Genomic DNA, 24,268 nt, shown 5'->3' on the forward strand with positions numbered 1-24,268 from the left:
GTAGCACTATTGCTATTCACATGCGGTCGGTATGCGGTCGGTAGAAGAATAATGAAGTCATCATTTGAGTGTTTCTTCACAAACACACAATGATCAACTGAACTTCTAGTGTACCCTTGAGTCATCATAAAGGAGTCAAACTTCTTGTACCACTGCCTTGGCGCTTGTTTGAGTCCATACAAACTCTTCTTCAACCTGCACACTAGATTCTCTTTTCCCTTGACTTTGAACCCTTCTGGTTGCTCCATATATATTTCCTCCTCTAGATCACCATGAAGAAAAGCGGTTTTCACATCAAGTTGTTCCACCTCTAGGTTTAGACTAGCAGCTAAACCAAGCACAACTCTGATGGATGACATCTTCACAACTGGAGAAAATATTTCTTCAAAGTCAATACCTTTCTTTTGACTGAACCCCTTCACAACCAACCTTGCCTTGTACTTTGGTTGTGAGCTATTACTTTCAGTCTTCAACTTGTACACCCACTTGTTCTTTAAGGCCTTCTTGCCCTTAGGAAGCTTCACCAAGTCATAGGTGTGGTTCTCACACAAGGAACTCATCTCCTCCTTCATGGCTCCAAACCACTCCTGCTTCTTCTCATGTTGTATAGCTTCCTCATATGTTTCTGGCTCTCCTCCATCACTGAGCATAACATATTCATTTGTACTGTATCTACTAGAGGGATGACGATCTCTAGTAGATCTTCTCACTTGGGTCTCAACTGGTGGCGTTGGAGATGCTTCTTCAATTTCTTCAACTGGCTCTACATCTTCGACTGGAGGAACTTCACTTCTAACAGTCTCATTACCATTTTCTTGGACATCTCCCCCTTGAGCTGAACTCTGTATAGGTGAAGGAACTGAATCAACACTAACAGGAAACTCAACTGAGGAACTAGAGGTCTCACCCTGCTCATCAAGATCAGTCATTTGATCTTCTAGAAACACAACATCTCTGCTCCTGACAACCTTCCTGTTAACTGGATCCCACAATCTGTAGCCAAACTCCTCATGACCATAACCCAAGAAAATACACTGCTTTGCTTTGTTATCAAGCTTGGACCTCTCATCTTTGGGAATATGAACAAAAGCCCTACAGCCAAATACTCTCAAGTGAGTATAGGAGATCTCTTTCCCAGTCCACACTCTGTTCGGCACATCACCATCTAGAGCTGCTGCTGGAGAAAGGTTTATCATGTCTACTGCAGTCCTCATAGCTTCCCCCCAAAAGGACTTAGGAAGCTTTGCATGAGAGAGCATGCATCTGATCCTCTCTTCAATTGTTCTGTTCATTCTCTCAGCCACACCATTGAGCTGAGGTGTCTTGGCTGGAGTCTTCTCAAGCCTGATTCCATGAAGTCTACAGTACTCTTCAAACGGCCCTCTGTATTCACCACCATTATCTGCTCTTACTGCCTTCAACTGTTTTCCTGTCTCCCTTTCAACCTTGACATGGAGATCCTTAAAGACATCAAGCACTTGATCTTTGGTCTTCAAAACAGTTGCCCAGACCTTCCTTGAATGATCATCAATGAAGGTCACAAAATAGTGTCCACCCCCAAGTGTTTTGTCCTGCATAGAACAAACATCAGTATGCACCAAATCAAGAATATTTAATTTCCTAGATGGGGGGTGAGAATGAAATGCCACTCTATGTGTTTTCCCTGCTAAGCAATCCACACATGTTTTGAGAGATGCCCCTTGCATATTCGGTAGAAGATTCTTCTTGGAGAGAAGTTGTAGCCCTTTCTCACTAACATGCCCAAGTCTTCTATGCCATAGCTCAATGCTTGCATCTTTCTGAATTGCATTCAATTCCCCTATGTGTAACTTAGCTTGCATAACATAGAGTGTGTTTGCCTTATTCCCTCTAGCAACCACTAGTGAACCTTTGGTGAGCTTGCACTTACTTTCACCAAACCAACTGACAAACCCATCATCATCAAGTCTTCCTGTGGATATCAAATTTAGGCGAATGTCTGGAACATGCCTAACATCCTTGAGTACTAGCTTGAGCCCTTGATTGGTCTCCAAGCAAATATCTCCAATACCCACTATCTTCGATGCACCACTGTTACCCATTTTGACATTTCCAAAATCACCACTAGAGTAGGTAGAAAAGAAGTTACCATTGGGAGTGACATGAAATGAAGCTCCTGAATCAAACACCCAGTCACTCTCTTGGCTCACAAGATTAATACAAGCATCATCACAAATGACACTGATGTCACCATCTGCAGCTCTCGTATTAGTCTCCTTCTCCTCTTTACTTCCACCACTCTGCTCTCTTTTGAGGAGCCTGCACTCCCTGTTCATGTGGCCCATCTTGTTACAATGAAAACACTTGATGTTTTTTCTGTTCTTTGATCTGCCCCTGAATGTGTCTTTGTTGCCAAAACCTTGAGGATGTCTGCTCTTGCTTCTACCACGGCCTTCTGGCTTTTCTGAAACAAGAACACCTGAGGAAGTTTCACCTTTTTCTTTCCTCCTAGCCTCTTCACTCATTAGGCTCTCCTTAACCATTTCCATGGTTAGCTTTCCACCTGGTGCTGAAGTGCTCAGAGATACCACTAAAGTTTCCCAACTATCTGGCAAGGAACTTAGGAGTAGCAATGCTTGCAACTCATCTTCAAGAGTCATCTTCATAGATGTCAATTGGTTCACTAAGCCCTGGAAGTCACTAGTATGCTCTGTCATACTTCTTCCATCTCTGTACTTCAAATTTACTAGCCTTCGAATGATTGAGGCCTTGTTCCTGGAGGTGCTCTTCTCATACATGCCTTCTAACTTTTTCCAAAGTGCATCGGCCTTTACTTCTTCGGAAATGTGATGAAAGATGTTTACATCTACCCATTGCCGAATTGTTGCAGAAGCTTTTAGATGTAAAATTTCCCATTCATCTTCACTCACCTTCTCCGGTTTTTCTTTGCCCATCACCGGCATGTACAAGTCTTTTACAATTAGCAAGTCTTGCATCTTGCGCTTCCAAATCGAATAATTCGATTGAGTTAACTTTATCATCCCACATGAAGCTTGTTCGGCCATCTCAATTCACAACAAATAATCCCTAACCAACCTGAACTCTTTGATACCACTTGTTGGGGTTTCAACGGGTTTTGAAACAGTGAAAAACTGCGGAAGTTGCTGTAGTAATGTACTATTCACTGGCACTGTAGCACTGTTGCTATTCACATGCGGTCGGTATGCGGGCGCAAACTTGCCCGTGAACCTCACTGGAAAATCTACGCGCAAGCTTGCCCAGTGAGTCTCTCTCGCCGCACTGCATCGTAGCAAAAATCTGCTCACCGTGTCATCGCTTCACGGCACTCGTAGCAAAAACACTTTGTTCACATACGGGGGTCATGCGCCGCATACACCCCCGTGAAGCTCCATCGGAGATTCCGTGCGGCCCGTGATGCAGACCCGCGATAAGTCGCAGAAATGCATTCAAAGTCTTCCTTGAGGCTTCAATGCTCCTCCCAAAGGTTCTACAAGGCTTCAAAGCTTCAAAACAACTCATAAAAAGCTATTAAACCCCTCATTCAAGTTAGAATGAGATGAACAAACATATATCAACACAAGAAACGATTTTTAGCGTGGAAACCCTACAAATCGAGGGAAAAACCACGGGACTCCTTAGAGCCTCTTAAACATGTTTTCACTATGTTGACTTATGGGATAACAACAAGATCTCTCTAGCTCACTAGAGGAGTACATGCAAAGAACATGAATTTCACAAGGAAAAAGAGATTCAACACTCATACATCATCCATACACTAGGATGGTTCACAAAAGGACATTAAGGAATGAGAGTTGAGGGATCAAACCAAAGGATTAGGAGAGATCCGGCGATGAAGCCTTCCAATCTTGCCTTCTCCAAGAACCCTAGCTCCTCCTTCTCTTCCTTAGATTATTCTTCTTTTTCTTCCTCAAAAAACCATGAATAGTCACACCCTCATTCTCATCAAAGATAAGAGCATTTACCCTTGTGAAATTCCCTTTAAGCCCTCCTCCATAAGTCAACATAGCTTCATTTTTTTTTTTTTAAACATGGGCCAACCCAACAAATGGGCTGGACCCAACACTTTTTACTATCACGTTGGTATCTCATGCATGCCATTGCCATGCATATATGCATACTTAGGCGAAGAGAAGGTGACAAAACTGTTAGAGTGATTGAAGAATTGAGTAGTAGAAGTTGGATGAATTGGCTGCTGATGTTGCAGGTTTCTGAATGGATTAGGTGAGTTGTTTGCTGATGTTCCTGGTGGTTTCTGAATGGATGCAGAGAAAAGAATGGAAAGGGTATGATGGTAATTTCAGATATTAAAAAATTCGTTATGGTTGTTAGAAGGTTAATTTTTTTGATAAATCACTCAACTTTGTCGAAATATCAGTTTGCTCACCAAATTTTGGTTTGTTTCAAAGTGCTCACTAAAGTCACTAACCATTTCACAAACAAGTCAATCGGTGGATTAACTATGTCATTAGCTGACGTGGAGGCCCGAAAAAACCCAATCAGCTTTGCCAAAGTCAGCAGTCAGAGCTATGTTGCAATTCATGTTATAAGGTTTTTAAATTAGTAGACACGGAGATTCTAAAAGAGGTATGCGTTTTATTTGGGACGTTGAGACGTCTATATAAGCTACCTTGCTTTGAGATTGGGTGTGTCTCTTGTGGAGGAAAGTGTGTGAGCATTAGACAATCTAGAGATGATAGCGATTTTTATTGTTGGGAGAGTGAGTGACAAGTGTTTGTACTCATTTATTTTCACCTCTTTTAGTGGATTGTTTATCTCCAGGCTTGGTCTCCCAGATGTAGGCGAGTGGACGCTGAATTGGGTTACCAAACTTGTGTGTCTTTATCTCGCTTGGTTTGTGTGAGTTTCCTTTTCGAGTGTTCTTTAAACCACAAACCACATCGGCGGAACTAACAATTATAACAAAATATATGAAAATATCACATATGCGGAATTGGCATAAGTTCAAGATAATATTAACAGTGTGTAATTTTATTATATAATTTAATTGGTATGTTTCATGAATATCTGTTCTGTCATATATGTATATCCAAATATTCTTTTTTCAATTTTATTTCTTGAAAAAATTGCGTAATAACTAAATAAAACTGAATATAGATGTTGGTGGCGCCATTGTGTAGTAGTTATTGTATCCCCTTCCTAAATTAGCATTAAAAAGTTAATCTTACTTGAATGCACGTACGTGTGTTGTCAAGGAACCTCATATTGGAAATAGATAAGGAATTTGCTGTTGTTGGTGGTTGTTAAAAGTTTTGGTGACACGTGGGTTTACTAATCTGGGCTTACGGTGACGGTAACCATTAATTAGTGTTGTTATCGTTGAGTATAGTATTGTTACTGTTTTCATTATAAGTACCTATGATTTTCATGAGCTAGAGTTTGATAAAGTGTTTCCTTGAATAGATTCAATGATGTAATGTTGTTGATTTTTATTACGAATGAGAGAGATTTTTTTATTTTTTATTTTTAAGAAGTGCTTGCAGGTTTTTTCTGTTAAAAAAAATGCACAGTAATTTATTAGCGTTGTGTGACAGTGGTTGCATCATATGAATTTAAATGAGCTTATCAATGCTATTTTCATCATTTGCCAATATAAGATATCATTGTCAGCAAATAAAAGTATACAAAAATTAAATTTTATAATTTAAAAAGTAGATTTTTTTTAAAATTAAATATCAATTAGGGGTGTTGTATATAGATCAACAGAACAAAATAGATTATTACTTTAATATTATATTTCACAATGATTAATTAGCCCTTGGATCAAGTGTAGATATACAGGTGATGACCTTTAACTGAGGATCCTAATCTAAATTCAGTGGTGATAGTCTTTGACGCAGATATCGGGTTCATGGGTTGAATCAGTTGATGTCCAACGTTAATAACAAAATTATAAATAATGCTTATCAAGATATATATATATATATATATATATATATATATATTTCCTTTTAAATCGATGTGGTTTTATCCACTTTTTCAAGATATATATATATATATGATCACGTGAGATATATTAAAGGGCTTTTTCTTAAATTGGCCCAATTTTTTTTTTTTTTAATATTGTCAAAATGGTCCCAAGGCCATCACCCAATCGGCACCCATTGGTCCTACTTTTTTTTCTCTCTCTTTCTTTTTGGTCTCTCATTGAAAACGTTACTAAAACTGGTTCTCTATTTTTTTGAAAATGTCTAGATTTAGTCCCTCTACACTTGAAAAGAGTAGAGAGACTCACTTAAAAAGAATAAAGGGACTAGTTGGGAGCATTTCTGAGTAGAGGGATAAAAAAGGGAAGATAAAGAAAAATAGAGGGACCAATTCAGATATTATACCCATAAAATATATTGTAATCTCATAATTGCAAAAGATAATAAAAAAATATATAAATAAATAAAACCAAATGTATGGATCTATCCGAGAAAATAACAGCCTTCTTAAAAGCCTAACCCATATCTTTATATTTATCTATTCTTTCATGGAACTCATGGAACAAATACTGCCAATACATATATATATATATATATTATTGATTTAATTTTAATCTTAATTTTCAACAATAACTGTAAAATTAAAAATTTGATCCTTTCTTAGCAGCGTCGTTCCGTGAAATAAACTAAAGTTGACACATGAACTCAAAGATCAGTTTGGATTTATTTTTGTCCTTGTAAAATTTTTTAATTCATTAAATAAATATTTTTCACAAAATAAATTAAAAAATATTTTGATAAGTGAACCTAAAAAAGATGAGGTGGTTAAGACCTACATATCATTGCGTTCTCGTCAAGTTAAAAGCAGAGCAAAGTCACCCCTCAAGTTCCAAATCCACACATATATACACTTGTTTTAAAGGCTAAAACTATTGACTATTCATACGACTGACTCCTCTCAACAAACACAAGTTCAAAGTTCGTTGGCATTTGGCAACAAACAGTAAATAGTTAATTAGCATGATATCACTATCAACATAAAAACTAATCATTCATTTGTAACATTATTTCCAAGCCAAACCCCTATAAATTCACAGCCTGTTATAGCTTTTGATTAAACACTCACAAACGTACAAACGAGAAAGAGAAAGAGAGAGTGATGGAGAGGAGATCAATGTATGGAAACCTAGTTGTTCTTATATCTATCACGTTGGTGTCTCATGCATGCATACTTGGGCGAAGAGAAGGTGACAAAACTCCACTTCTTCTTCCATGACACCATCTCTGGCCACAACCCCACCGCCGTGCCGGTGGTTCATCCTAAAGGAACAGTGATTAAGCCAGGTAATTTAGTGCCTTTTGGTGCAATGTACGTCGTTGATGACCCTCTAACCGAAGGACCTGACTTAAACTCAAAGGTGATAGGACATGCACAAGGGTTTTACGTGTCTGCAGGGCAGAAGGATCTTGTATTCGTCGTTGCTTTATGACTTTGGGTTCATTTCCGGTGAGTTCAACGGTAGCTCCACCAATGTGTTTTCAAGGAACCCAATTTTGGAAAGTGAAATGAAAGTGGCCATTGTTGGTGGTTGGGTGAAATTTAGGATGGCACCTGGCTTTGCCAAGCTTAAAACGTACTTCTTTAATGCCACCAGTACAATTGATGCACTGTTAGCCTTGAAACTGTTGATGTGTGCACAAATGCCAGTAGTAAGTTCTCCAATCTGTTGATCAAGGATAACCATGATTGGGCAGAAATAGGAGTAACTTTTATTACTTGAAATAAAAACTATTACAAGACTGATCTTCTCTTGCCTGTAAGCTTACAATAAATAGACTAAAAAAAACAAAAAAAAAAAAGTGAAGATTTGAAAATTTGCCATAAATGACAAGTTTTTAAATTTCAGCAAGAAAATTAAGAACTTAACAAATAAAAGCTAATGCCGAAAACGACGTACAAATCCGAGATTTTTAAGCCAAAATATAATCAAATCAAATATTAACATAATGACAAAATTGTTGTTTTCGAGGTCAAAACGATGGAATTTGACCAAAATCCGGTATGCCTCATGAGCTTGTGCAACAAGCTCATAACTTGTGTTTGTTGATTCGTTTTTCATCAAATGGGACCCATAAAATAACTAAACTCCACTGTCTGATAATTACCAAAATGCCCCTGCTACTTTAAATCAAAATTCTTCGTGAAAGCACAGACTAGCTCCTAAATACGTCCCGCATCATTCTCCCCAAGTTGGACAGAATTCAGTCTCGAATTGTCAACATCTGAAGAATCACTATAGTAGAATACCAAGTGCTTGACGTTGAAGACATTGGTCGTCCAGATATGGCTTGAGAGCTTGGGTTGGAAGGCATTCGGATTGATCTTGACTTGGTACCAAGTATTGTGGTTGAGTATCATATTATTGTTTTTCATTATTAGTAATTAGATGCTTGTTGCTCTATATATTCTAATATTTTTATTTTATGAATAATAATGTTGTCTTTTGTGCCTTTTTTTTTTCCTTGGGAAAGTTTCTTTTCTATGGAATATATAATGTTTGTTTGACTGGGTGTACTCTAATTATCTGAAAATTGTAAGTATTATAATTAAAAAAATTATTTTGGTGTTTGCTTTCTTCTTGTATTTAATTTTAACAAGTATGTGAAAATATCATATAAAGTGTGTATTTTTATTATATTTTGTATGTTTCATAAATAATTATTCTCATATGTATTTTTTTTCCCAAAGATTTATTTAAAATTTATTTTTTTAAAACATTAAATAAAACTGAATATAAAGTTCAATAAATTTGTGGTTTATCCATATTTATTAAAAAAAAAAAAAACTGAATTTAGATATATGTTACTTTAGATTTTTACAATATCAATTTAAGACGAGCTTAAGAATTAAAAGATGTGATGCACATTCAATATATTTCTGACCATATATCCTTGACTGTCGAGTGTCAAAACCCACCATCTTCAGATTGGAATTGACATTTAATATTTCACCAAATTATTTATTAACATGCAATTATATTTATTAACTTGCTGTTGTTGGTGGCTGTGGAAAGTTTAGTATGGCACGTGGTTTCGCTAATTTGCTTCGGTGATTGTAACTACTGGTGTTGTCGTCATTGAGCATAATGTTACCATCTGTAAGGGTCGGTGCCCTGGTGCGATTGGGAAGACCGTGACACTGTCTATGATGAAGAAGATGATGATGACGATGATGATGAGGGTTTGGTAAAGTATTTCCTTGAATAAATTCAATGATATATTGATGTGTGTACATTGTTTATATATTTTATATCTATTTATACACTCATTTGGCATATATTAAAATTAAAATGTGAAATTCGATGTTAAATATCGTGTGTTTTGCATTAACAGGCTTAGGGCAGTGTTTAAAGGAGAGGGAGATCCAAAAGAAGCAATTTACACCGAAAACGATGAAGTTGGAGCTCCCGGCATCATTAAGTAGAGTTTACGGCTTACAGGCAGTTTACGGCCATCCTTACGACAGTAAGTAGAGTTCAGAAGACCTTGTGGGCATGCTTATGCCCGTAAGGAGAATTCAGAGTCAATTCAGAGGACCTTACGGGTAAAACTTACGCCCGTAAGGGTGCCCATAAATACCATCCAGAGGAGTTTGTGACCGCAGTGAACGCCGTAAGGGCAGTTGCAGGAAGCAGACAGCGAGGGTTACGGTCCAGCTATTACGACCGTAAGCTGGACCGTAACACATTCAGAAGACCTTATGGATGAGGCTTACAACTGTAAGCGTTCCTGTAAGGCTCGCACTTATCTTCTTCAGCTTTCTTACGGCCTAATCCTTACGTCCGTAAGTAGCCCGTAAGTAGTCAGGTATAAATAGAACTTATAAGGATTTTTAGGGCATTATTTATTCTATTTTTGGACTCTTTGGGGGAAACTCTTGGAGATGAGGTTCTGGGAGAAATGTGACGAATCTCCAGCACTTAAGGAGCAATTTGGATGGGGATTCCAACCTACATTTAAGGGGATTGAAGATCGTAGCCGTCAAGACCATCTTGGCGGCGTGCGTGGAAGCTTTCCAAGCAACTCCTCCGATGATTCTTCTTCCCAAGGATTGAGAAGGGAGTTTTCATGGCTTTTATGTTTCTTTCTCTCTTTGTATCATGAAACTTGCCCTCTTTTAATGGAGGGCTAATTTGTAGATGTTTGGGCATAGTTGAACTCTAGGGTTTATTTTATTGGTATTGGTTGTTGCATCTTTAATGCTCTAATTGATATCTTATTTTCAATCATATCTATTTGAGTCTAATTGTGTGATTGAATAAATGATTGCTAACGAGGCGAAAGCCCTAGCTCTCATATTTGGTGTTGATACGTGACGAGAAGAAATTTCCACCTAGCACAGACTTGCCGCAATTCGAAAGGATAGTAGGTACCCTTTGGTTAGGGTATTTAGGAGACTTTGTCTCACACAATCCTTTCGAGTTGATAGTGAGAATCTCTGTGCTCTTTGCAATCATGTGGAGTATATTTTAGGAGAAGTCGCATCTCTACTTTGTATTTGGATTAGGGATAATCTCTCTCTTTGGGGGAGATCATCTACTTAAGAAATTGTCATTAGCCCACAATAAGGTTTCGTAGATTGTTAATGCGATTGTGTGGATGTCTATGTTAGCTCTGCACTGATTCAGTTAATTTTCACCTGAGAAAATAGGGTTTTGTATACTTCTAAAAATCTTTCGATTCAAATAGGATTGCATACTTAGACAACCTTTGTCCTGCACTTTAAAACTCTAGAGGGGTACTATGCCCGTACATCGCTTTCTTCCTTGGCTTCTCTCCCGTTATTTTTCAGTATTCTTATGCTTTTGTTTACACACATATCACTTCACTATTCAGCCTATTTTTCGGATTTAGAGTTATTACTAGTGTTCACCTTCTTCTTTATGGACCGACACTTTGTATTTTAAACACATTTTATTACGCGATCGGCATATACAATTGTGTCTTTATCAAAAACATTGAAAGAAAACAAAGTTCATCAACTGTGTGTGTGTGTGATAGCGGCTGCATCATATGAATTTGAATGAGCTCGTCGATTTTATTTCATTAATTGGCAATATAAAGATATCATTGTCAGAAAATAAAAACTATACAAATAATTAAAAATTTATAATTAAAAAATTAGATTAATTCTTTAAATTAAATATCAATAACTGGAAATGAACAAAAAATCCCTCCAAAGTTCAGGTATTCACAAAAAACCCCATGACTTTGAGTATTCCCAAAAGATCCTTTCTTTTTTTGACAGGTTATTTTTCAGACCTTTTTGACATAAAGGTGATTGACGTTGACATAAAGGTAACATATATTAACTCGACTAACTCTCAGTTTTTAAGCAAAAATACCAAATTTTAAGCGGAAACCCATAATTTTAAGCGGCAAAGTCAAATTTTAAACGCAAATGTGTTATATGTTAAGTGAAAACTTATGTAGTTAAGCGAAAACACTAAATTTTAAGCGGAAACTAATAATTTTAAGCGGAAAAGTCAAATTTTAAATGCAATTGTGCTATATATTAAGTGAAAATTTATGTGGTTAAACGAAAACACGCAATGTTAAATGGAAACTATATATTTTTAAGGGGGAAGCACATGTTGTAAAATAGATTAAACTAACAGAGTAAGCTGCATTAATTGAAAATTACACTGTCAGGATTGAAAAATAAGCTGTCAAAAACAGGAGGGACTGTCTAGCAAATTCAAATGTCAGAGGGTCTGTCTGGGATGTTTTGAAACTTTCAGGAACTAAAAAATAATTTTTCCCTATCAATAATGGGGGTGCATATATATATATATATACTACAAGAAATTCACAGTATAGAAACAGCTTTTTCCGTTTCTAATCCGTTGCTAATTTAAGTTAGAAACGGATTAGAAACGGAATTTTTCGGTTCCTATAAAGCTCGTTGCTAATTTGATTAGCAATGCAAATAGTATCCGTTGCTAATATTAGACATGGATTTACAACAGAATTTATTCTGTTGCTAAATTAAAAAAATAGAAACGGATTTTTTTCTGTTTCTAATTCGTTTCTACATCAAATCCGTTCCTAATCCGTTTCAGAAATTAGAAACGGATTAGAAACAAACTCATATCTGTTTGATATTTTAGAAACGGATTAGAAACCGAACATTTTGTTTTAAACCTGTTTTTTCATTAGAAACAGAAATAATTCAGTTTCTAAACCGTTCCTAAATTTAGAAACATATAAAATCGATTAAATTTTGAATCAGATTATTCGTTTCTAATCCGTTTCTACATTTAAAATTTTAAAAATAAAAGAATTTCAAAAAAGGATTAATCGGTTTCTAATCCATTTCTAAATTAAAAAAATATAATAAATAATATTTTCAAACGGAATAATTGGATTTTAATCCGTTTCTAAATTTCCTAAAAAATAAAAAAAATAAATTAATATATAATTTTCAGTTATCCCTGAAATAGCTGACACAATATATATGCTAACACCCAAATAAATCACCAAGTAAATATTGCAGCACAAGATACTAATTAGTTCACCAAAAATAAGATTCGATACAACATACTGTAAGAACAAACATTCGTTCAATACAAAAAACTATAAGAAAAACAATACTACATGATACTAGCTAGATGTCATCCAAATGGTCAACATCATCATCAGTCAGTGGTTGTGAGTCCTGATTTGGAAACTGAGACCGCTGAAGCAACCTAGTCTCAAAATTCATCATCATGTCTTTCATCTGCCGCATCATTTCTGCCCGATATTGGTCTCTTTCCTCCTTCATCTCTCGCGGACTATGTTGAAGTTCTTTGTTATTATCTTGCAACTAAACAACTGTCTGCTGCAGCTCTCTAATCTCATTATTTACTGCCTTTGATGATGTACCGGTAGACAAGCTTTGAGATATCTGGGGATAAAAAACAGATCCTTGTGATCCTACTCCGTATACCCTGCGCTTTTTTTCTCCCCCCACAGCTTCATAATAGACAGCTGCTTCATCCACAATGGGAGGCTCACCGTGACCTTCTTGTGTTTGGGATGCTTGCTCCATAAGCTCTAAATAACGATCCTGCATCATCGCATTTCACTTGTTAAATATTATATCAAAGTAATGAATGAAAATACATGTAGTGCAAATAAAGTTTATGATTGCAAAGCACAAATTAATAAAATTGGCACTTACCTGAATGCTCTGGGATCGTGCATCAATGAGCTCTGAAGCTCCCTTCTTAGTATGCGTTACTTTAAAAAGCTCATACGGTAAAGGCTCACGGCCAAGCTTCAATCGCTAGAAAAATATAATAGATTTAAGTTCCACTTACCACTATATTAACTCTTCATAATATAAAAACATATTCATGTGAGTATGAATAACTTACCAATCGCTCTACGTGGGAGGTGTGGGAAATCGAGCCTCCTGTGTGCCGGGATACACCACATCCATGTCCTCCAGTCTCACTGAGCCTATTTGCAGCAAATTTTTCACTCGAGCTTTAAAATCTGGTGAATTCCATGCCTCTGTCCATAATTTCCATGCAGAATCACTCACATGCATGGTCTTCTCCTTGCCTTTTCTCAAACTACACATCAGTGCACGATAACGCTCTGCAGCCTTCCGCTGCCAAGCCATCTTAATAGCCATTGACAGTGACTCATCCCAACAGAAATGTTTCTGTTATTCAGATATGCAAAGTCATATATATAATCAATATGTACAAACTATCAGGAGATGTAACTAAATTTGTAAAGTCATATAATATGTTATGCTATTTTAACATTTTCAAGAGTGTAAATCTAGAATTTAACTTAATCAGCACAAATGCAATATTCTAATATTCGAGTATGAATATCTGAATGAAAATGAATTGAACAGCTGAGATATTAAAGATCTTTGAAAAGAATGAGAGTTAGTTTATATGGCTATTGGTCATTCACATGATGCATGCATGAAACATTAGATGTTGGGTTTAGTGTTGTATCAACAACTTATGGAATTGACAAGAACCAAAATGTAGAGAAAAAAAATATAAGTATGGCATATAAAGAGCATGCTAGAAGATGCACCCAAACAATGTTAGTCAAAATAATATAGTGCTCGAGTATTTATAGGGCGCAAGATCCTTGTTAATCAATTAAGAAATAAGATTTCATTGAAATTTCGATTATGATCATCTCCACGATCTTCTATATAATATTAGTGTTCATACATCTAGGTGGCTGTTATTTTCAGTTTTAAAGTAATTCCTGTTGATCCAATCTTTTGTTTAAGTAATTAAATCAACTTATAAATAAATAAATAAATAAAAGTCCTTATAAAAAAAAGAGAATCCCAAGAGAAGCAACTTACTATTTACTAATAATCACAATACACCAGTAGAAAACATTATTCAAAGAGAGTTTTACAAGTAAGAAGCATAGTTTTAACAATACAATATAACACTCATAACACACTAGATGATCATGCTTTAATCTATAATATGACACTCATAACAGAACTATATAATCATTTACTAATTCAGCAAAATCACTAGTAGATGAAAGCTTTTAAATGTAACCTTTGCTCTTCAAACTCTCCACTGCATCTTGATAATTTGTTCCTAGACCAATTAGCACATTCCTAGACCAATTAGCTTCTTGGATGGATTTTGAGCTCTCAAAATCCCTGGTTGGGCATCCCTTGGAAAACTATACAATTCCAAACACAGGATGATACCAAGATGTCATCAATTCAGTTAGAAAATACAGAAATTTTATCAACAAAATAGGTTGAGGCAATGTTAATACCTGGAGATTTTGAATTCAGGGTACAGCTCTGCAACTTTTGATGCCAAGAAGCCTTCAAAATAGTGAACGGCGGTCAACTTCGCTGGATCTAGAAGCAAAACAAGAGCGTCGAACCAGAGCGGTGAGAGAGGAAATTTAGGGTTGAGAGTTGTGGGGGTAGAGACTGTGTGTTACCAGGTGGGCAGGGATAGACCTCGGATTGAGTGTTGGGGCAGGCGGTGAATCTTGAGAGCGTGCAGAGTGATGGCGTCAGGCTCACGAGGCCGGCGACATGTGGAGTGACGGCGTCGGGATCAAGAACCGGCTAGACAACGGCCCCAATGCCAGCACGATGTGCCCTTCGATGACCTCGGTGATGAGAATGACGGCGAAAGAGGTTAGAGTTTGGGTGAAGAGGAGACAGAGATCAGGGATTAGGGTTGGGGTGAAGAGGAGGCAGAGATATTGTGGTATAATTACTAAAACAACCTTGCTTTTTATGAAAAGAATTTTGGAGTGACTTGGACTCTTTGGGGACGAAAATGAATCAGCTGATGCTGATATTTATATTTATATACATATATATATAATTTAAAAATTATAATGTTTATAATAAATGAATATTATATATATATATACATTTATTATGAACATTATAATTATTAAATTACAAACATTGTAATTTGTAACTTTAATGGCTAAATTATATTATTTAAAACTAATTATAGTTTAAAAAAATTGCTTAATTATATCACAAACATTTATTAAAAATTATTAAAATTTTTTTTAAATAAATATATGTTACTATTATTTCTCATCAAAATATACTTAAACAATATGTTGATGAAATCCTAATCTAGCAATAAATTTTTTAAACTATTGTTAGGGACAATTTTATAATTATTTCAAATAAAAACATTTCCAAAATTTAAGAAATTTATATAATTTTTTAAATTTATCCATAAAAAAATCTATTAAAAAATTATTATTATATATATAAAATAATTATTAAAAATCTGTTTAAATAAATATATGTTACTATTATTTCTCACCAAAATATACTTAGACAATATATTGATGAAATCCTAATCTAGCAATAAAATTTTTAAACTATTGTTAGAGAAATTTTATAATTATTTCAAATAAAAACATTTCCAAAATTTAAGAAATTTATATAATTTTTAAATTTATCCATAAAAAAATCTATAAGCAAATTATTATTATATATATATAATAATTATTAAAAATCTGTTTAAATAAATATATGTTACTATTATTTCTCACCAAAATATACTTAGACAATATGTTAATGAAATCCGAATCTAGCAATAAATTTTTTAAACTATTGTTAGAGAAATTTTATAATTATTTCAAATAAAAACATTTCCCAAATTTAATAAATTTATATAATTTTTAAATTTATCAATAAAAAAATCTATAAGCAAATAAAAATGTTATCAATTCTGAAACCGATTAGTAACGAAAAACAGTTTTGTTTCTGATTAGAAACGCATAACAAATCCGTTTCTGAATTAGAAACGGATTGCGTTCCCTTTCTAATCAGAAACGGAAAAGTTATCTGTTTCTAAATTCGAAACGGAATAGTTGTCCGTTTCTAAATCAGAAACAGAATAGTTATCCGTTTCTATAAAATAGAAACAGGCTATTGATCCGTTTCTAATTTAGAAACGGATTAGGTATCCGTTTCTAATATATAAATATATAATTAAAATAAATATTTAGATATGTTTATATTTGTTATATTTTTCAACCAATTGCAAGCTATTTATAAATTTTTAAAATGATTTTAAACTATAAATATCCATTTTTAATTATATTAACTTAAAAAAAATTTAATTTAGGATAATATTATCTAAATATATTATTGATATCAATTTAATATATCACATTAATTCTACCTAATTAAATAAAACATCTTATATATATATTACCAATTTATTTGCATATTTTTAAGTAATATTAAAGTCAAAATGAATTTTTTCATTTTAAAAATTTAAATTAATTAATTTATCAAAAAAATGCTCTATATATAACTCTATTTCAAATTATTAATTATATACATTATTATTTATTAATACTTCAAATAGAATTACAAATTTTCAAATAGGATTAGATTTAATAATTTAATAAATTTTCAAACTGTTATACAACATTATATATATTTTTTTAATAAGTTCTTTATATAATATATTTTGTATATATTTTAAATTTAGAAACGGAATCATATTCCGTTTCTACATTAACAACGGATTAGAAACCGACTGATTTTTCATTTTTAAGTTAGAAACAAATTAGAAACCAACCTATATGCCGTTATTAATTTAGAAACGGAAGTTTATTCTGTTGTTAATTTAGAAACGGAACTCAAGTTCGTTTCTAATATGAAACTAATTAGAAACGGAATTAATCCGTTTCTAATTTTCTGTTGTTAATCAAACATATTCTTGTAGTAATATATATATTATTTACAGAAGTTGATAAACTGCAATGCATTAACAATAAAAACAAGAGAACTACAAACCAACCACCACAAACAAATTTAGAAACCAGCTCACCAAGGGTAACCGCCACTCCACCTTAATCCAACAGCTACATTGGTGCACATATATATATATATATATATTACATGAAAAAAACTATATATATATCATATGATTAATTATTAGCCTGAAAACATGATTTATCTTACACAAAATTTTAGGACGACCGAAACGTCACATGCTTGCTACTGGTTGGAGTACATTTGTATGTGCGAATAATTAAGCTTGTTGCAGGGATGCTTTCATTTTCCTCAGGTCATTTTTCTGTTCCTTTTTTTTACTTACCACACATGCCTGATATTATTAATTAGTAAGATGCATTGGCGTGTAGACTGTTCACATTGATTTTTCTTATGCATTATCTTCAGAGAAGAAAATGGAGAACTCCGTGTTGGCGTTTGGCGTGCAATGTGAAAAAGCCGGGGATTTACTTCTTCTGCATCTGTTATACCCTGTCAAAGTATGCGACTTGGAATTTTTGCTTCTGCATCTCATGCTATTACCAGTGGGGCTATGTTCACTCTGTATTATTTACTGGCCAAGGTATGCAATTTTGCTTCATGTGCTTTAATTTGTTTCAACCATAAAATAATCAGCCGTGGCCAATTAATGTTAAAGAAAGTTTCACTTCCAATACTAGTTTTAATTTCAACCTTTCAGGAAGCCCTGAATTTCTGATTCCGTATGATCGATATATGGAATCAATTAAAATAGAATATTATCCAATTGGCATGAGGTTTTAGATGAAGTTTGAGGGTGATGAGGGTCAAGAAGAAAGGTAGAGCAGCTTGTCACTTGATATAATCCTTGGTAATTGCTTGTTTATGTAAATTGGTACTTAATTCTATTTGGTTGCAAACGTAACACAGGTTAACTGGTAGAAGATTCTGATCAGCCGATGAGTTGGTCCGATTCACAATGGAGATGTTTACAGGTTAGAAAGCTAATAAAATCAATCCATAGAGCATACAGTTTTATCTTGTACTAATCATTTACAGTTCTATTTCAAAAGCTTGACGTATTTTTGGACATTTATCAGTTAATCAAAAAGGAGAACGATGAGTAACTAACAAATTATTAATTCTTTGGTTTGATAGCATGGTCTATGAGCTATGTACTAATTCTTCTTGACGTGACTTAAAAAAGTTTATTTTCTATATCATTATATATATATATATATATTTAGACAAGGTACATATATCCATTAATGACTTTAATTGTCTTGGTGGGTTTAATGAGTACGCAAACAAATTTCAAAAGGACTTGATCTCTGAATAAATTTTAAGATGACTAAACAATTTATGCAATAAAAATCATTGCTCATTGTGTAAATATCTTGATGGGATTGCCCAAAAAGAGAAAATTTCCAAAATTACGCTAAGAGTTTTGCAAATTTTCAACAAAATAATAATAATAATAATACATAAATTTTCTTTCAACTTATGCTCATAGAAGTGGATTATAAGAACTATTCTTTAATACATGGACAAAGTTTTTTTTATAATATTGGGTGATATTTTCAGGGAGGATTTCTTGACAATTTTCCACAACATTTCTGGTGGTAACTAAAGAAGATAAGGTTAAGATGTTAACATATTTAATTAAAAGAAGAGTCAAAATTTTAAGATTGATTGATGTATGTCATCTTCTAATTGTAAAGTTCTATTGGTTCTAATGATAAACCATCAGCACTTGCATTTTAATGGCATCTAAATTTAATGAACTTTAGGTGATTAGATTAGTTGGTGAAACACTTACTCAACATTTCTTAATAAATAGATAAATATATAAATAAATAAATTTCAAATATGTGAGACAGTGCCATACTCAAAACCATGTTTATTTATTTATTTGTTAATGGAAAAATAATTTTCATTAGGTTAAACTATGCGTTCTTCTCTATGGCATACTCAAAACAATGTTTATTTATTTATTTGTTAATGGAAAAATAATTTTCATTAGGTTAAACTATGCTTTCTTCTCTTTGACATACTCAAAACCATGTTTATTTATTTATTTGTTAATGGAAAAAATAATTTTCATTAGGTTAAACTGTGCTTTCTTCTCTATGGCATACTCAAAACCATTTTTATTTATTTATTTGTTAATGGAAAAATAATTCTCATTAGGTTAAACTATGCTTTCTTCTCTATGGCTGACAAGTCCTGACGGATGGGAATGGCCATCAGGTGGAGATGACATGAAAGTAGGAAAAATAAGGCTTGTACTTAAAAATAAAATAATTGTTAACATTATTATTCTAAATGTCCTTGTTTATAGCTACGGAGTTTGAATTAGTGTGTTGATATATTTTTTAGAGTTTAAGTAGTGGTTGTATGTAGATGATTCTAGTCTATGTGTGCACAGGCTCTGTCCCCCACTTGCTCTGTCGTGATTTATGTACTATGATGCATTTTTGAGCAGTCTAACCACTCATTTTGTCAAATATATATATATATATATATATATAAAATTATATAGTTGAGAGATTAAAATAAATATTTTTGTTAGTTCCGCCGGTGTGGTTTGTGGATTTAGAGAACACTCAAGCACTCATAGAAATCTCGCACAAACCAAATCAAAAGAAGACACATGAAACTAGTAACCTAGTTCGGCGTCAACTCGTCTATGTCTGGGGGGCTAAGCCCGGAGATAAGCAATCCACTAAAAGAGGTGAAAATACATGAGTACAAACACTTTATCACTCACACTTACAAATAAAGATCACTACCCTCTTTATATTATCTAGTGCCCGAATTATCTCAAGCTCTTATCTACACTACAATTTCAGAGCAATGTATAGCTTATATAGACGCCTCAACATCCCAAATATAGCCTATACCTCTTTTAAAATCTCCGAGGCTACTAATTTTAAAACCTTCCAAATTAGGCATGTTGCAACTCCCCGATTTGATATCGAACTTGAAGTATGCCATGACTATCGGCTTGAATGAGTTTGGTTCCGTTGCGAAAGCAACCTCAAGACCCATCACTCTCCGGTCATACTTAGTCCGAGTCAATGCAGCTGAGATTTCCCGATCTCGACTACCAACAACTAGCCCTATCTCCTTAGTTCCTCACTACGCGGTCCCCTCATGCAAAGGGCGCATCGACTTTAGTGCGTCTTCGATTAAACTTTCCAAACTTGATTTTCAATTCATCCAAGTTTGGTCTTCAAAGATTTTTCAAACTTGATCTTTAATTCACCCAAGTTTGGTCTTCAAATCTTCTCAAGAATAGATCTTCAATCAATTATGCCAATCATACCAACAATAGGTATCTCTAATTTGGCATATCTTCAATCATACTATTAAGGTTCTTCAAATCATACTTTCAATGGACCTTAAAATCATACCAACGATAGGTATGTCTTCAATTAAACTCTATCCATATTTAGTCTTCAATCAAATCTCTTAAATATGGTCTTGATCTTGCCTTCAAGTTGTAACACATACCAAAAATAGCTCCACCAAGATCTCCCAAGATATTTGCCTCCAATCCAAGACTCATTATCACGCTACCATGCTTCCCATATCATCATCTATGCCACGTCATAATGGTTGTTACGTCACCTTGACTTGGTGTCAAATCATGCCAATTAAAAAGTGCTTTTTGTATCTAATAATTTAATATTTCATCATTTAACACTGATTATTCACAAGTCAACCAACCATCTTCCATTGACTTATATATTCTATAACAATATAGGAATTTAAGCAGGGCTGGTGCTATCAGTGACTGCCAATTATACATGGCACAAACTAAAGAATTCTTTTAGATTATCCATTATTTTATTAAACAATATGTCCATGTCTTTCACTGTATATAGATATATGAACCGGTAATCTAAGGACGTCCCTATATTCAAAAATCTAGGGATGTCCCATAACAACCGTTAGATGATGATCTAACGGTTGTTTTATTATAAATATAACCTCAAAGGTGGGGTTAGCATCACTAGCCCCAGAGATGGGGTTAGTGATGAAGCAGTAGCCGTTAGATGAGTGATCTAACAGCTGCTGTGGGACGTCCCTAGATTCATTTTCTGGGGACATCCTTAGAAAAGATATGAGACAGGGGATTAAGCATGACCAAAAGCAAAGAAATAGAGATATAAGATGAACAACGAAAGAATGAATAATGTAATCTTTCTTCATCTTCTCCTTCTCGTTGTTCTAACCATAGTTTCACAAGGCCATGGCCGCTGATAAGTGTATAATATTCTAATATTTCATACCATTTTGTGCAAATCTCATTTGGCTTGTATTAAGGGCACATTATGGAATTTGATGCTAAATCTAATGTGTTTTTACATTCTTGGGATTGAGACGACTTAAAGATGAGGGGAACCAAAAGAAGTATTTCGAGGCCCTAAAGCAGAAGAAGTCTGGAACTTTCTCTACATCAAATGAAGAAGGACAAAAGCAAAGCGAGTGGTTTTACGTGGAAGTTTGGCCTGCTAAGGGCCGTAAGCCTAGTGCAAAGAATCTTGCCGGCATGCTTATGCCAGTAAGGAAGCGTTCAAAGCCAAATCAAAGGATCTTACGGGCTAGACATACATCGGTAAAGATGTCCGTAAGGACCATCCAGCGAAGCTTACGACCAAGTTTACGCCCTTAAGGGAAATCGTAAAGAATAGTATAGTGAAGCTTACAGTCCAGTACTTACGTCCATAAGTTGGACCGTAACATAGACAGAAGACCTTACATACGAGATTTATAATCGTAAGTGAGCTCGTAAGGCTCTGACCGATAGATATACAAAGTGTATGCGTGCCGATGGTGTAATAAAAATATGCTTAGAAGCAGTGTCGAGTACACAAAGAAGAAAAGAGAATACTATTAATAGCCCTAATTCTGAAAAATAGCTTAACTACAGAAGTGATGTGTGTGAATCAAAAGATAATAAAAGCAAGAAATACATAAAATAAAGTAGGAGAGAAATCAAGGGAAAAAGCGATGTTCGGGCATAGCATCCCTCTTGGGTTATGAAGTACAGGGCAAACGTTGTCTAGGTATGCAATTCTATTTGAGCCCGAGAGGTTTTGTGAATTACTAAACCCCTCGGTGAGAGTGAAGAATAAGCCGGAATCGATGCGAGTCGATATAGACATCCACACAATCGCATTAACACTCTATGAAATCTCACCATAAGCTAATGATAATCTCTTGAGTAGATAATCTCCTTTTTGAAGAGAGATTATCCCTAAATCGAATACAGAGTAGAGATGTGATTTCTCCTAAAATCTATTCCACATGATTGCAAAGAGTATGGAGATAATCATTTACTCACTCGAGAGAATTGATGGACACGAAGTCTCCAAAGTACCTTATACCCAAGCTTAATCACAATTTTCTCTAATCATGGCATGTCTATACTAGGTGTATATTTCTACTCATCACAAAGTACACCAAGTATGATGGTTAGGGCTTTTACCTATGGTAAAAATCAAGCATTCAAACATGCGATTGGATTCAAATAGAATGGATTGTAATAGGGGAAACAATTACATCACATAAATTTGATAACCAATATCAAAGAAATAAACTCTAGAGTTCAACTATGCCAAAACATCTAACAAATCAGCCCTCCATTAGTGGACGGCAAGCATCTAAGATACAAGGCACAAAAGGAAACATTAAAAACATGAAAACCCCCTTCTCGATCGTCACCATATATGGGTGGATTACCGGAGAAACCCTAAAAAGCTTTCACACATCGCCAAGATAAGCGAGCGACTATGATCTCCCTATCCTTGAATGTGGTTCTCCTCCAAGAACCACGAATAACCCCTGGAGATTCGCCTCCTTTCTTCTCTAACTTTTCCTCCAAGAATAGCTCAAAAGAAATCCCCAAAAATACCCTAAAAATCCTCATCAAATCTATTTATACTTCTCTACTTACGGGCTATTCTAGGGGCATAAGGATGTGGTCGTAAGAAGGCTGGAGAAGATAAGTCGCTAGCTTTAAGGGATTGCTCACGATCTTAAGTCCCGTATGTAAAGTCTTATGTTTGTGTTACGATCCAACTTACAATCATAGCTACTGGACCGTAAAAGGTTTCCTTTCGTGTTGTCCTTTTGCGACTATCCTTCACGGGCATAAGCTCTGAGTCGTAGCTCCTTTATATGGTCCTTATGGGCATCTTTACGGGCGTAAGCCATACCTATAAGGTTTTTTGATTTGGTTCTGACTCCTCCTTAATTCACGGGCATAAGCATGCCCATGATATTCTTAATTTGGATAGTGCTTACGACTGTAGGGCTGCCCAGTAAGACACCCAGATTACCTTGTCCTTATTTAGATGATGCTGAGAGAGATCTAATTTCTTCGTTTGAGGTCTAGAATACTTCTTTTGGTTCTCTCTCACCTTTAAGTGATCACGCCTAAAAGCACGAGAATGTAAGACACACTAAATTTAGCATCGAGATTCCACAATATAATCTGTATTACAAGCCAAATAAGTGTATAAATATGAAATACATGAATGTTCTACACTAATCAGTGACCATCTTCCTTAGCTCCCTTACGACCACGTCCCTTATGGCCGTAAGTGAGCCCAGTAAAGCAATCTGTATATAAATAGATTTGATGAGGATTTTTAGGACATTCTTTGGATTCTTTGATTAGTTTGTTAGAGGTGAAGTTAGGGAAGAAAAGAGACAAATCTCCAGTGCTCAAGGGGCTATTTAAGAAGAGATTTGGATCCATATTCAAGGGGATAGGAGATCATAGCCATCAAGCTCACCTTTGCGTCGTGCAGAGCTTTTCCTAGGGTTTCATTGGTGAGTCACCTGACCGAGGGAAGGGTTTTATATTTTTCATCTCCATAAATCTTGTTGTTTTAGATAATTATATGAATTAGTAGCCAGTTTACTGCGACATTGGTTTGTTCGTTTATCAGTTTCATTGTACCCATTTCAATTCATAGCCACC

The 24,268-nt window shown here is 34.8% G+C and overlaps 2 protein-coding genes across 2 annotated transcripts; one reads left to right on the plus strand and one right to left on the minus strand.

The window, feature by feature from the left end:
* The first annotated feature begins 2,146 nt into the window (after positions 1-2,146).
* LOC120258296 (dirigent protein 5-like) lies at positions 2,147-7,697 on the plus strand. Its single transcript, XM_039265659.1, is given in 5 exon segments — positions 2,147-2,171; positions 2,405-2,760; positions 4,243-4,312; positions 7,209-7,449; positions 7,451-7,697. Coding segments are annotated over 5 exon segments (939 nt in total).
* Positions 7,698-12,834: 5,137 nt separating this feature from the next.
* LOC120258302 lies at positions 12,835-13,650 on the minus strand. The gene is made up of 3 exons (XM_039265667.1): positions 13,444-13,650; positions 13,192-13,296; positions 12,835-13,077 (listed from the first exon to the last, which is right to left on the minus strand). Exons 1-3 carry the CDS (start codon positions 13,648-13,650, stop codon positions 12,835-12,837), a joined length of 555 nt encoding a protein of 184 aa, XP_039121601.1.
* Positions 13,651-24,268: the final 10,618 nt, after the last annotated feature.

Source organism: Dioscorea cayenensis, chromosome 4, assembly GCF_009730915.1.
Source record: "Dioscorea cayenensis subsp. rotundata cultivar TDr96_F1 chromosome 4, TDr96_F1_v2_PseudoChromosome.rev07_lg8_w22 25.fasta, whole genome shotgun sequence".
Taxonomy (NCBI): domain Eukaryota; kingdom Viridiplantae; phylum Streptophyta; class Magnoliopsida; order Dioscoreales; family Dioscoreaceae; genus Dioscorea; species Dioscorea cayenensis.

Bases quoted from the DNA above. Each gene is read 5' to 3' on its own strand.
- LOC120258302 (XM_039265667.1), bottom strand. From the start codon at position 13,650: ATGGCTATTAAGATGGCTTGGCAGCGGAAGGCTGCAGAGCGTTATCGT. The intron at 13,297-13,443 runs GTGTATCCCGGC...ATATTTTTCTAG, and splicing joins GACTGGAGGACATGGATGTG to CGATTGAAGCTTGGCCGTGA. The intron at 13,078-13,191 runs GTAAGTGCCAAT...GCGATGATGCAG, and splicing joins CACGATCCCAGAGCATTCAG to GATCGTTATTTAGAGCTTAT.